The sequence below is a fragment of the Bacillus rossius genome, chromosome 1, assembly GCF_032445375.1.
Source record: "Bacillus rossius redtenbacheri isolate Brsri chromosome 1, Brsri_v3, whole genome shotgun sequence".
NCBI lineage: Eukaryota > Metazoa > Arthropoda > Insecta > Phasmatodea > Bacillidae > Bacillus > Bacillus rossius.
In genome coordinates this window covers 91661507-91676772 of record NC_086330.1, presented here as the reverse complement: position 1 = coordinate 91676772, position 15266 = coordinate 91661507, and the positions used below count along the sequence as shown (strand labels likewise).

Below are 15266 nucleotides of genomic sequence, written 5' to 3'. Positions count from 1 at the left end.
ATAAAAGTGATCTAAGATCGAAACCCAGCCGTATCCCACCCAGACTTTTCATAATTGAGAATTGTGGAGGATGATTTAGAAAACTGGTGTCTTATCTTGGGGGAGTCCTGTTTCCCTCACCCATTCATTCAGTTTTTTCTCCATTATCATCTCTTAGATACAGGAGAAGCATCCAAATCACGACCACTGGATCTACTGGTTCGCTGAATGAGCTAATCCTGTTGCCACCTTTCCAAATATTGAACACTAGTGTTTTATGTTTATTTTTATTTATATTGCAACTCCATCCTCCTTGACCAGAGACAAAGTTTTATGGTGAATTTTGATAAAATAAAAATAATATTAAAATACAAATAATTCACCATAATAAAGCACCAAAATACAACTAAAATCATGAAATTACTCAGTGTTTTAACATAACTCAAATCACAAAAATTACATTCTTTCAATATGTTAAATTAAATGAGCATCATTTATTTAGCTTGATATATGTACTAAAATGTATAGACTAAGTAGCTACAAAAATAATTTTATTTAGTTTGTTCTTGCATCTTTTATTAAATTATTTGTGATGAAACATTTTTCAAACCCACAGAGCTTTGCAGATTTTTTTTTTTAAATTTTCTAAGTAAATCTGTGCTAGACAAGTTTCAAGTTTATCACAAATAATTCTATTGTTAAAATGCATCATGTACCGTATAACAGTCAAAATTACAGTATTTTAGCCACAGATATATATATATATATATATATATATATATATATATATATATATATATATATATATGGACCGTTATACGTTTAGTATGTTTCTGAATAAAAACTATAATTTTAATGAATGAATAGTATTTATAAAAATTAAAAACAATAACTACGAAACCGACCGTCTTAAAAACAAAATTGAGCTAACAATAAAACCATGAAATCATGTCTCCGTCCATACAGTTCTGTTGGTAATAAGAAGCTCTCCAGTGTGACTTGTGCGTATGGACTGGTCCATGCTCGCAGGGGCGGGAGCGTGCTGGTGGTGGACCTGGGACGCGTGCAGGTCACGAGTGACGTGCAGCCCAGCAACGTGACGCTCGAGGACGCCACGCAGATGGAACTGGAGGAGCGCCTCTACGACCGCCTGCACATTGACTTCTCTGATGCCCAGCTCATCTTCTGTGACTCCGGTGAGTCGGTTGCGCAATGTACCTACGTGGTCTGTAGGGCTTTTCAAGATAATCTTTTACTTAATGTAGAAATCTTCTAACTAGTGATGCACCGATTCCGATACCGATTAACGATAATCGCCGATAATTACATTTTACCGATTAATCGTTATCACCGATTATTTAAATACCGATACCGATGTAAGTTGTATTTTACGCATCCTTTATTTTCTCGTCAGATTTCGTAGACATATTTCGTCGCATATCTTACGCCAGATTTTAAATTAAAAAAATTAGGAGCACACTTACTATTTTAATTTAGTATTCATTCCCGCCGCTATTTATTTTGTAAACACGCAACTAAGAACCATAGATACCTGCATACAGATAAAAGTTGTACTGCCAACTGTAGAATAAGACAGCATTAAAGTGGTTACGATTACGATCAGGTTTAGCAGCGCTAGCAATCATAGTGAGAAATAATGAAAACGTCCGAAAGGAGAGAGCGGTTGCTTTAGCACCAAATGTTTGCGAACTTCAGTGTTGGCTAACTTTCCTTTTATTGGCGTCTTTGTTGACATCATATAATCTATGGAAGTATTCCGAAGGTGTTGTGTTTTTAAACGTAAATGTTTATTATTGCGAATGCGTATTTCTGAAAACGAGACTGTTTTAAACAATGGCGCCTGTGAAGATATTTTAATTCTTAGTATTGCTTGATATATTATTATTTGTTTAATTTAGCTGTTGGAAAATGAAAATGTGATAAAATAATCGGTAATCGGTTTGTATCGGTATCGGCCGATGTTTATGTTGGTTATCTGTATCGTTTCGGTAAACGGTAAAGCCTTATCGGTGCATCACTACTTCTAACCCCATAGTTTATAAAAAAATCTAAAGCATTACTGTAGCCTTAACGGTAAGTTCAATCTGCAATTATTGTATAACTTTGTAAGGTTTCCTATTATTTCTATTTACAATCTTGAAACTTAACCATGCCTCTCTGGAGCCTGTTCTCATGGATTTTGCAGCAATGAATGGGGATTTTCCAACTAACCTTCAGGTTCATCAACTCATCATAGACTTATGTTTCAGTAAGACTGTGTTTTGTCATTTGTGCTCGGAGAGATTTTTATTGATCAGACAAATTAATCGTATGAATGTTGTTTAGAACCTATATCGAAAAAAAAAAATATTACTAACACACTTTAATAAGTTCCCAGTTAAAAAGTTTTTTTTTGTTATTAATTTAAAACAAAATAAATATTGCTAGACTGTATTTTTTAAACTATATATTAAATAATGGATTAAAAACATGACATCAGAATTTTATATATGTATTGTTAAAAATTTTTTTATAAGAGTTTTGTACCCCTGCTTGTGTTTTTGTCTCAACATTACAGCTGTAGTACTTCAGAGGCAAACTAAGGGTTGGTGGTGGAGGGGGGATATTTTTCTTCCCCTCCCCAAAATTCTAAAAATATCTATCATTCCCACAACAAATGGAAAGAATTTGAAAGCAAACAGCAGGAAAAGTGGTTCTATCCTCCTACCCCTTTCCCCCTCTAAATTAAATTTTCATATGCTCCTGAGTGCATTTTAGCTTTTCTGAACATTATGGGCTGACTGTCTTTCCTCCATGAGAGCTGCCCAAAATGCAACTAAACTAGCCCACCTCACCCTTGCTCCAGCTGACAATGTATTCATATTCTTACCTGAAAAACAACATTTATCAAGAACTCAGAAGTGTTAATGTTAGCTGGCCCACCCTGTTAGCTTGTAGTTTATAAAGGGTGCCACATCAGTCTGCTGTGGTGTGCTTGTCGTAGGCGAAGAGTGGAGGGAGGTGCGCAAGCAGCACGACACGGACTACCACCTCGTTCCCAAAGTGAGATGTCAGCTCGTGTTCTCCAACAGCGTCAAGCCCGACTACCGGCAGCTGCCCAGGTTGGTCATGGGCTGCCAGGACCGCCCGCATTTATTTATATGTTAAATCTGTTCTGCCATATTTGTTTGTGAAAGTGAATGTGCATCTATGCTCCTGTTACACTCTGTGAGCCAATTCCATGTAACATTTAAACTAAGGAATGACTATACTTTATTAAATTCAAATACTTAGGAAAGTAAGTTGAAATGCAGGGTTCGAAAGGATAGCCCTATTAATAAATCTTTATTTTTATTAACTGCAGCAATACACTAATACTTGCAGCTACCTCTTGATTACTAAACAGTCAAATATACATTTACCCAATAAAAGCACCTGCAGACGCCTCGTGTCCTTTGTGGACATATGCCACTATTGCCACTACTCACTCGCACCACAATAATTTTTCACCTTGCAGATGTTACCTCAAGTCCTTGAAGCCACTTCTAGCTGATAAACTCGCATTCTCTCCGCTATCACCCCACAAAACTCGCCTTATCCCTAACAACCAGAACTCTCATGCATCCCTGCACCTCGCACCTCGCACCTCGCGTGCCTCTTGCATGCATCTTTTGCCTCGTGCACCACTCAATTCGTGTGCCTCTCCCAACTCCACTCACTCCTCTCCACTCTGCTCATCCTCTCGGCAACCAATTGCCAGGCCTTGTACCCGCATGAAGGCCCATCAGAATCTCTGGTAGCTGGAATGTGCAACCAGGGACGACGTCCCGGCTCTTCGAAACCTCTCGGCCCCAGGTGCGATGGCGACACTGCTCACACTTGTGCCTGGCAAGGGCGGAGCTACCGAACCACACCTCTAGTGGTTACGTGGGGTCAGCGAGAACCCTTCCAGGCAGGCCAATTGTCTATGCTTGCCCTGCATCAATATTGTGTGGCCCAAAATTTTAAATAATCAATTAAAAATACAAACATGAAATCATAAAGTATGATGATGTCTTTTCTCTGCTTTTCTTTTGCCTTTTTTCACGTGTAGAGATTACTGCCCATCCACACTCGCAGCAACCCTGTGGTAGTTTTACATAATGCAGTTGCTAATGGAAGTGTAGAAGAAATATTTGTTTATTTGTGCATTAAATTTGTTGGTAGAATACGTATTATATTATTTTTTATAATATTATTTATATAATATTATTCTTGCAAAATATTTTTGCAAACATATGCACACAAAATCTAAAAGATGCACTAATCTTAACTAATAACTAAACCACAGCTCAAAGAAATCTTTCGGGACATTTTAGCATCAATCCATGCTTTACTTTATTGTGTTGTCTTAATTCTCTGTGGTAGCTGTTATAATGTTTCAACAAGTACATACATATAAATCAATGCAGGATAGACTGAGATACATTGGTATTTCAGAAATTATTATTACTGAAATAACTTAATTTATAACATGGAACTAACATTCTGTGATGCCAGCATTCAAGTAAAATTACTGTGCTAGTTTTCTATTGATAATACATAATTGTTTGATAAAAGTGATCAGTGATGAAAGAATTTTGAGTTTTTATTTACAAAGAAAAGTATGTGAAATGTATTAATCACATTTACTTCAGATTTTATTACTAAGTTTATTCATGGAGAAACAGTTAAAATGATTATAAACATTATTTCATTAAATCTTTAAAGAATACTATTTTTTAATATTAAAATCAATTGGTACATTTGTTTTGGATTTCTACAGTATTTTCATATCAATGAAGGCTCCATTTTGGGAAAACTTATCTGTGATTGTATTGGTGGAAAGAGTGTAGAAATCAAATTTTTAAAGTGTGTCCATAAGCCTCTCATAGATAGAACAATAGGTTCAAGAATATTTCTGCCACGTATCTGAAAGGAGGAGTGCTGCAGGCACAAGCTGAACGTGTCGCTGACGAGCGTGAAGCTGAACCTGTCGGACCGCAAGATCGCCCTGGTGCTGGACCTGCTGGAGGGGCTGCCCCCGCCCTCGGCGCGCGGGGTGGGGGTGCCGCGGGGCGCGCGGTGCGAGGACGACGAGGTGCGGCCCGACGCGGGCGTCGCGATGCTGCGGCGGGTGCAGTGCGCTGTGGTGGGGGCAGAGGCGGCCCGCCGGGACCGGGCCCCGCCCGTGCACCCCGGCGGCCCCGGCGGGCGGGCCACCTCGGATGTGGACAAGTGAGTGCATCGTGGTCATCACCTGTTCAGACTTACATGCGGCACTTAGCCTGCTGAAAAGTGGTGGTCGTATGAGAGACAGATGGGGACAATCACTTGTCCCTACCATTTCCCAAAAAATTTATATAACTAAGAAATATGAAACAATAAAATAATCTTTTTGCAAACTGCACTTAACCTTCGAAATTAGTTTGATTTCTTTGTTGAAAAATGTGTGATTATACATTTTGTATCTTCTGCTACTCTACTGTATACAATTATTTTAAAATTTTTCAAGGCATCATAATTTTGTTAACATAGCTTTTTATGTGGCTATTTTTTTAATTTAATACTTCCCATTCAACTGGGCGGTATTCCACACCACCCAAAACTTTACGGTGATCCGCCCCTCACCAAAATTTGATGCTGGGTTCGTTGCTGTCCATTGTTTCAATTTTTCTAATATACATTCAGACTTACGACCTTATATGCCAATTCCCTTATTCTTAAATGCCTTAGTCGCAGACTTCCAGTCAAAAGAAACTGATGTCTTTGTTAAATGTTTTATAGAAGTAAGCAGAAGCATACACAGATATTCATTTTATGGGAAAAAGGGGGTTTAGAACCACTTTGCCTGCTGTTTGCTTTCAAATTATTTTATTTTGTTGGTTGGAAAGATAATTTTTTTTTTAGAATTTAAAAAAAAATATTTTGGTAAAAAAGTATTATTTAAATGGTAATGAAGCTTTGGTACAACAGACTTTAGTATCCTATTTTGAGTCTCGGGAAATGCATTAAAATGTTTGTGCGCCTAGAAAGTAGTCAAGGGGAAGCTAAGTTCCTTGAGGCACTCTTAGGTTGTGATCACTAGAACTGTGCTTCAACCCGCTGCAGCTCAGTTTTTTACTGTGGTTGTACGTTTGATTTCCTACTGTCTACCTCAGGTGGTGTTAATGGTTTGGATGGATGTCAGGAAGCTAACTAGCGTAATGTGAAGTGCTTGCGCGCTAGTCCACAGGTAGAGTATGAGTGGTTTTAGGGCGTGACATAACTTTATGGCTGGTAGCTGGCAGGTTCTTGGCCCGGTAGAAGTACCCTAGGGTGTTGTAGCCCTTCAGGATGTTATGCTAATGAAATAAAGATTTTGTCATATGAATGAGTTTAATTGCGAACAAGACATTCCTACACATGCTAGTAGGGGGAGAACGCTGGTTCTGTTACACTGTAAACAATCAAACAGGTTGTTGTGGGAGCACGTGTCCGGGTGGGCGTGGCTGGGAGGCACGTGGAGGGAATCCTGAGGTGGTTGTTGACGTCACGTGGAGGGTCGTCTGCTCGGGCGATGGTTCTAATTTAGGAAGCTAGGGAGCGCTAGTGTCGCGCGCCGCATGTATTTTTACAAGTACAAAAATGGGAGGTATCGCGGCGGCGGGGATTCGATCCGTCAACCTTTGGATTGGTAGACAATTCAAATCAATTTCAAAGTCTTTATTGTACATATTTGCACGCTTTACAGATTTTATACATGTTATCTCGACACACCAGTACTCTGTGCTCTTTAGCCCGTAATTTGTTTTGGTTCATGGTATGCAGACAGTATTTACACTTGAGTTTTTGTATTTACACTGAAAGAAAAAAAGTTAAAAAACTTTCGTAATAGTTTTGTGAGCTTAGCTCAATGTTTTTTGTTTTGGTTTCTTGTTGTATTTCAAGATAGAATAACCGATGTTTGCTCTCGCCAATAATACTTCTCACATAACCTTAACCGTAATCCCAAGCTTATTTTCCGCGGGCGTAATTTATCTATCTTCACGTCACCATATTACCTAGTAATTTCAAGCATATTTTCCACAGAAACAATTTCAAGCCTATTTCTTCTTTCTGATACTGCAATGCATCCCGACGGTACAATTCTTCCATGTGTACACAAATCCCAGTCATTAGTGCATATTTATTCGTTTCAGATATTCGCAAAATGTTTTCGCTTGATGAATTTTCGAAGTTCACTATGTGCACATAAATTGAAAACATAAACGAAAATAATTACGATATTTAATTTATTAAGTGGTGTAGCAGTAAGTAAACATGAAGAAGAATAAAGTTGCTGCTTGATATAACAGACATTTTCTTTCCGTGTCGTTTCATGGTCGCCAACTGCTGTTCTACACAAAAACATTACGTAAGTTTTTACAAAAGCTAAAATATGAAACGTGTTTACGTAGGGCAAGTTGCAGCAAAGGTATTATGTTGGCTATATTGAGTGCATTGAAAACAACATAAATAAAGATGTGTGGTTTTATAAACTCTGCAGTACGTTGCAAAGTTGTATTGAAATTACTTTTCACGTATTTTTAACGTGTTTTCGCACCAATAAATGGAGTGATTCACTTGAACAATGGTCACAAAATTTACTACTTGAAGACCTTCCTTTCTAGCGTGTCGTTTACCGTGATGAAATTTTACAAAGGGTACAAAAGTTTGATGTTTTTCGGCGGTAGCCTACAACTCACGTAGTTTAGGTTCCCTACCACGTTCGTGCAACTTCGGATTTCTCTCAAAAATTGAAATTAAAAAAAATCGAAGTGTTAGGTTAGGTTAGGTCAGTCACAACATGCTTGAACTTCTGATTTAGCGTCTGAAGTGGCGTTAATAAACTTCGGAAATCTTCGGAAATTCTTGCAGGGAACCGAAACTACGTGAATTGTGGGCTTCCCGTTTTTCGGACGGTATTTTTCGTAGATTACAGTTGAGACACTGGACTCAGTACATGCAGTGGCTTGTAATTCATACATTATAAGCAAATACACTAGAGACTAATACCGGACAGCTACAATATTTCTCAACATTTCTCCACAAAAATCTGAAATTTGTTTCCTTGTAGTTACAATATGTTTTTTGCATACTGTAGGTAATACCTACACCAGAATATTGCTTTATCTGGCCTTGAAAAAAATTTAAATTTTTAAGACCTTGAATTTAGAGAGCTTATTTGTAGGCCATTATGATAAATTCATTATTAGCTTTCATTTAATGTGAATTTACTATATTTTACATTTAATAAAAATAATATACATTCACATATGTATGTTTTATTAATATTTAACATTTTTCATTATTGTCTCTAACAATACTCCAGAACCACAATTTTATAGAATCAGTGTTAGAAATGAGATAGGCCTATTATCGGAATATCGGGTATCGGTTATCGGATCGGTAAATTTGGAAATATCGGAATCGGTATCGGTATCAGGTTTTTGGATATCGGGCCATCACTATGTCAAAACATAACCTAATCAAACATACTCAGGAAAGAACGTTTTTAAACAAACTTAACCTAACCAACATCTTTTTTTAAACCTAGCATAAGTACCTCGCACACAACATATGACGGAACTGTTAGGCTTAGATGGAAGATTTGTTAATGAAATATGTTTTTATACATATGTGGCATGTACATTAGGTAAAAAATTTAGTTTATTTATGATAGTTTAGCTTACGTTGGTGAATGTTCATTTAGGTTAGGTTAGTTTTGTTAAACAAATTCCCTACCCCAATTAAGTTAGGTTGAGTAGATTTTTACAGTATATAAATTGTCGAAACTTTGTGGAAATAAATTTTACTAAATTGTGGTTTGCCTTTTTAGTAGGGGTGTGCGAATATTCGTAAACATGAATAGTTGCGAATAGTAACTGACTAACTACATATTCGCATTCGTAAGTCGAATAGCAAAATTTAAAATTGTGAATACCTTATTGGCCCGAACATAAGGCGACCTGCAGTTTCAGGAGGCCAAACAAATGTAAAAATTCATTAGACATACATTTTGTGTTGATAAATCCTTTTCGCATTTATGTACACCGCATTTAACTTTCCGTTTCACTTAAGCTACGTAGTACTATTTAGTAGTGTGTTAAACGTAACAAAGCAAACAAAGAATGCAGCTTGCCGGAACAAACAAGTGGCTAGCTGCCATGGTGAAATATACGGCCATGAATAACTTCGGTGACGTGACCGCGAATATTTGTCCTTATTACTCTCTGACAGAGAGTCTCTGTCCTATGAATTTTAAAGAATAATCTATGATAATTATGTTGTTTGAAAGGTTTTTACATAAATAAAGAGTAGATTACTGTGAAATTATTAAAATAGCTTTTGAAGCAACGTACCAAATTCTTGTAAATATGGCGTCTTCGTGCATGTTCGGCAATGTTCGTTTTACAACAAAGAAATATTGTGGAAAGACAGTTGGCAGCCGTGAATTTACAAACATAACATCCAAAATGTTCATATCATTCGCTGTTTGTAAAGTAAACAATCGTTCTGAAAATAGCTGTTTTATTTTAGTACAAATATTTTCGTTAAAAATCTTAAATTAAATTACCGTAAATGTTAACACACGATTGTACACAAAGTACAAATTTGAATTGTGTAATAAATAATTGCCATTTTAAGATGCTTCAACATTCACATTTTTACTGAAGAACAAATATTTTAATTTTTAACTTTAAACAATTGTGAATTACTGCAATATCGGGTGGATTTATCGTTTTCCCCGTTTGAGGTAACAAAGTTTTAGTTAATATAAAAAATCTTGAACATTTTAACAATGTTTCTACTGTAGCTTTCAGCTTGGAACTAATGTTTGTGGTGCTGACATCTTGGGTGCGAAAATAAGGCGACTTCCAATTTTCTCATCTCTCGTTTATTTAAACATGGTCGCCTTATATTCGGGCCAGTACGGTATTTACATGGCTGTTTTTTATTTCTCGTGGTAGTTCCAAGAGCTTCGGTTTTCACCATCTTCTAATGTAATTTCCAAATTATTTATACATTCTTACTAACATAACCGCAATGTATTTTTAAAGGGTTCATTTCAAGAAAAAAACCAAACCAAAATCATTGTATATTAAACCAACTTGGTTTCAAAAGCCAGACGGTAAACAAGTGGTAACCGAAAGGAAAACAATAGATAACAATTATTAAATATGAAATAAAAATTCATGTCCTCAGTAACTCTTAAAAGTACTAAGTGAACTTTTTTTTTGTGGTGTCATTCACAGAAAATATCTTGTATAAATTAAATATATGAAAACCCGCCATTGTTCAGTGTGGTAACATATAAAAAATATATATATTACAACTATTCAACTTCGAAACTATTCACATTCTATTCTAAAATTTTACTATTCGATTCGAAAATATTCGACCATCAAAATCTACTATTTGCACACCCCTACTTTTTAGGTTAGCTGGGCCAGGTTAGTTTAATTAATATATAAAAAGTTATTAGTCCATAAGTACCTAAATACCAGAATTAGTGCTATTATTGACTTCCTTTGCAAGTTTTTTTTTAGTGATCTGTTGATTAGGTTATAATATAATTTCAGTACAGTTTTTAAAAAAATGCACGCATGGTATTTTAGAAACATGCAAACAATGTCTGAATATTTCAATAGCTCCTGTGTTTGATAAAATAAATTATTTGAATGTAAGTAAAATATTGAGGGCATGAGATAAAAAATTAGGCGGCGATCATTTTCATAACATTTTGTTTTACTATCTCTAAATGTTTTTGTAATTTAAAGTTGTTGAGTAGTCATGCCATTTGCTGACATTGATATGACTTTTACATAGCACATAACATGAACAAGTAAACTAATGAAAAACTTCATTAAATAATTAAATATTAGGCCTACTATTGAAACATCTTTAGGTATTTAAAATATACTAGTACAATATTGTTATGACAAAGAAGTTTACTAACAATGAATACAAATACAATTATTTTTCTTCTGCAGTTACACTCTTTTTCTTTCAGTTGCAGCCCACTAGAACTTGATATTCCTCCAAATTACACATTTTGCGAAGTGCAAAATGAAACTAATGAAATTAATCTATTCGAAAATGCAGCTATAATTAATGGGAACACGGTTGTTGATGAAAATGTGTGAATCATACTTGAGTTAATCTGTAAACCCGTAATCTTTTTACTTGTAATTGTAAGCAACTTTACTTCACCATATAAAAATTAGTGTTGCAACATATGGAAATTTGAATTACAAACTGTCGAATCTTATGAATAATCATACCAAAATTGTTCTGCATTTATTAAGTCTGTATAGTTTATCTGCATTCAAATGTATCTCAGCCTGTTACCATTTTTTAAATATCTTTCCATGAAACAAATTAAAAAAAAATTTTCCTTCCAAAAATCTCCCGTAGCCATCTAGCGAAAATGGTTTATTAACTGTTGTAACCTTAACTGTGCCCCAATCTGTAGAGCAGGCTTTCTTCATTAGCACCATAATATTCAACTTCATCTTCATCTTGTAACTGAATGCCTGCTTCTTAATCAGTGTTTCTTGATATATTGCACAATGTAGTACAGCACTTAAAAAAGTTGGCTGCAAATGTTGGACTAACACGTAAGTAACTAAGGCAAGGAAATTTTTCTTTTAGTATGCCCAAGGAACATTCTACATACCTTCTAGTTGATTTGTGAGCCCTATTGAAGCGATTAATTATGGGATCATTTGTAACGTTTGCAACAGGAGTAATAAGCCATTCCTTCAAAGGGTATCCTGAATCTCCAAGTATTATAGCATTCGGAATGGGTCGCCACCCACCCTCCATTCGGTGACAAAATGTGCTGTTTCTCAAAACCCTTGCATCATGTACACTACCAGGCCAGTTGGCACTTAAGTAGTAAAACATGAGATCTGGTCCACAGACCACCATGCAATTTATGGAATGTCTTCCATGTCTGTCCACAAATGCTGCTTCATTTTCATGAGGTGCATCAATTTCAATTAATGTTCCATTAACTATTATGCCTACGACTTGAGGCATCCCTGCTGCGTCGTGAAATTTTGCAGCTACATGGTAAACATCTACTGGCCATTTTACAAGTTCATCAAACTTTATTTCATTCACAGCATCATCAACTCTGTGAATAACTCTGGAAACACTTGTTGCAGAAACACCATGCATATGACCTACAGCATGTAATTGCCCTCCATTTCCTAACCAATGGAGTGCTATACATAGCTGCTGCTTTGAAGTTAATGCTTTGTTTCTTTTTGTCGGATGCTGCAATAAATGATCAATCTCTTTCAGAAGTTCTTCTAATTTTTGTGAACTCATCCTAAAAAGTTCATTGTATTCATAGTATATGACAAAGTTCATATTTATTCTCTCCTTGAAAGTCCTTTGCCTTCTAACCTCAACTTCTATTTCTTCATCTGAGTCAGTAAAAACAATGTCCATTGTTTGTACTAACAAAAGTACTAATTCAAAAGAGATTCACATTCAGCAGAAAGGTTTTTAACCTCTACTTTCAACTCAAAGTAAGATTTACAAAACTCAGAATGCTTGTAGAAACTTAGGGGTTTACTACAAGTATTTACTTGTGAAATTTGGTTTATGAAATGCTATAAAAATTTTTCACTTGTAGCAAACACTTGTAAATGGTTAAAAACACTTGTAGTTTGTAGCTTAACTTGTACTTTTATGAAACATAATTATAGGAATTTTCACAATCTACAAGTGATTGACTTGTAAATTGTAGACTTGTAGGGTAGGTGGAAGCAAAAGTTGCCATGGGGCAAAAGTTTCCATCTATATTTGAAAAAGACCGGGAATAGTTTTGAAGGAAATCCACTAGGCAGCGCACTTGTTTGTTGCTTATCAGTTGTCTGATGAAACCTCGTGACGATCTACCAGCACCAGGCCAGGAATATGAGGTGAGTGTTTTTTTGTCCTTTTTGATGTAATTTTTTGCAGTTTTCGAGTGTTAGCTGACGTAACTAAAAAGTGTGTATAGTTTTGAGCAAATTTTCTCGTTTTAGGCTGGTACATAACCTTTCAAATCCTTTCACAAGATTTTGCATTACTTGTGTACAATGGTGGGAATTACAACTTAACCGAAGTAACCTAAAATGGGGTAAAAGTTTCCACACACAATGGGGCAAAGGTTCCCATTGGCATCCTTTGCCCCTATCATTATTTTTATTTAGTTTTATGTCCTGTTTTTAGTTAGGGTTCATAATTTGTACTCCTGTTCTCTCTTAGGTATAGATTATAGTCAATGTAACTTGATTTGAATGACATATATAATAGTTAGGGTAATTATTTCAGGAATTACAAAAGAAAAACTGACCAAAAACCCCTCACTCAAGCTCTCTATGACAAAGCATGTTCATTGATGAAGGAAGGAGTTTCTTTGCGTCAGGCAGCCAAAGCGATTGGATTCTCACACACCGCATTAATGAAAAGGATGCAAATTGGAAAAGGGGGGTCAAAGCTTGGACGTTTCAGGAAGATTTTTACATTGGCACAAGAAGATGATTTAGTTCGTCACTGTGTGGAATTGGACAAACGGTTTTTCGGTTTGAGTCTCAAGTCTTTGAGATATCTTCTGTATGCTTATGCTAAGAAAAATAGCATCTCCTGTCCATTTTCTGACGAATCAAAAATGGCCGAAAGGGATTTTACCCGAGCGTTTATGAAGAGAAACAAGCTATCGTTGAGAACCGCACGTAAGACAAGTGTGGCACGTACCATGGGATTCAACCGTGATCAACTCAAACTGTATTTCGACAACTTGGAAGATACCTTTAAAAAATATAACTTTGGGCCAGAACGTATTTACAACATAGATGAATCCTGAGTTCAGACAGTGCCAAATAAAATACCAAAGCACATAGCTCCCACTGGTAAGAAGGAAGTGGCGAAGTCTATATCCGCTGAACAGGGTAAAACGATAACAGTGGTCTGTGCAATGAGTAGGTCGGACAATTTGTACCTCCATTTTTTATATATGGATGAAAACGAGAACATAGGCTGCTTATCAAAGGAGGACCGATAGGTTGTGACATGGCATTGACGGATAAAGGCTACATGAACTCAGCAACTTTTGTGAAATGGCTGGATCACTTTAAGAAGTACACAAATCCTACTCCTGAGAACCCAATACTTCTTATACTGGATAACCACATTTCACACATCAGTTTGATAGCTGTTGAGTTTGCTAAGGCCAATTACATTCATTTGCTTACCCTACCGCCGCATAGCAGTCACAAAACGCAGCCCTTGGACAGGTGTTTCTTCAAGCCATTCAAAGCCTTTTATGATGCGGCTGCAGATAGCTGGACAAACGCAAACCCTGGGCAAACAATAAGTGAATTTGAAGTCTCACAACTTGTTAAAATTGCCTTTGAAAGAGCAGCAACTGTTGAAACAGCAGTTCAAGGTTTTCACAGCACTGGAATCTATCCTTTCGATAAAAATAAATTTACATATGTAGACTTTCTGCCCTCCGAAGTAACAGACCAAGAACCTGAAGTTACAGAACCACAAGACGATGAGGAACAGAGGTTCATATATTTCAACCATGACCGCAATGACCATCCACCTCGAGGGGACGACCTTCCACTGGAGTCACAATTACCAGATGAACCCATTTCCATGATGGATGACATAAGTCCTGGTCAACTCATCGGAGAGGCTTCATCTACTGGGAACTCGGCTCACATAGCTCAAGAAGTAGCACATTCAGTACATTATCCTGAGAGACCATCATTTTCAGGCGATTGGGTACCAGCAGTTGCATCACCTGAAGACATCATTCCACTTCCAAAGATCAAAATAAAGAGGAAGAGAACAGGGAGAGGCCTGAAATCAGTTTTACTTACCTCAACGCCTAACAAAAAATATCTAGAGGAAAAAGAACAAGAGAAGGCGAAGAGAGAAAAGAGTACCGTCAGTTGGGGTAACATTGGCCCTTTGAGGGTAACTTTGGCCCAAGACAAAAAAAAAAGTTAAATCATGTTACAACTCTTCCAAATATTTATTAGATTTGATGATACATATGTACATATGTATCATCAAATCTAATAAATATTTGGAAGAGTTGTAACATGATTTAACATTTTTTTTTGTCTTGGGCCAAAGTTACCCTCAAAGGGCCAATGTTACCCCAACTGACGGTAGTAAATTGTTAAAGAAGAATAAGAAACCAAGAAAGGCATTGTTTCCATCACCCAAGCATAAGC

At 36.4% G+C, this 15266-nt stretch overlaps 1 protein-coding gene across 1 annotated transcript in view; it reads left to right on the top strand.

Moving 5' to 3' along the window:
- LOC134539961 (intermembrane lipid transfer protein VPS13A-like) overlaps positions 1-15266 on the top strand; it is a 392760-nt gene that overhangs the window by 101050 nt on the left and 276444 nt on the right. Inside the window, exons 14-16 of the mRNA XM_063382355.1 lie at positions 1009-1175; positions 2984-3101; positions 4951-5235. Coding sequence (XP_063238425.1) covers positions 1009-1175; positions 2984-3101; positions 4951-5235 — 570 coding nt within the window. The remainder of the gene's footprint in view (positions 1-1008; positions 1176-2983; positions 3102-4950; positions 5236-15266) is intronic.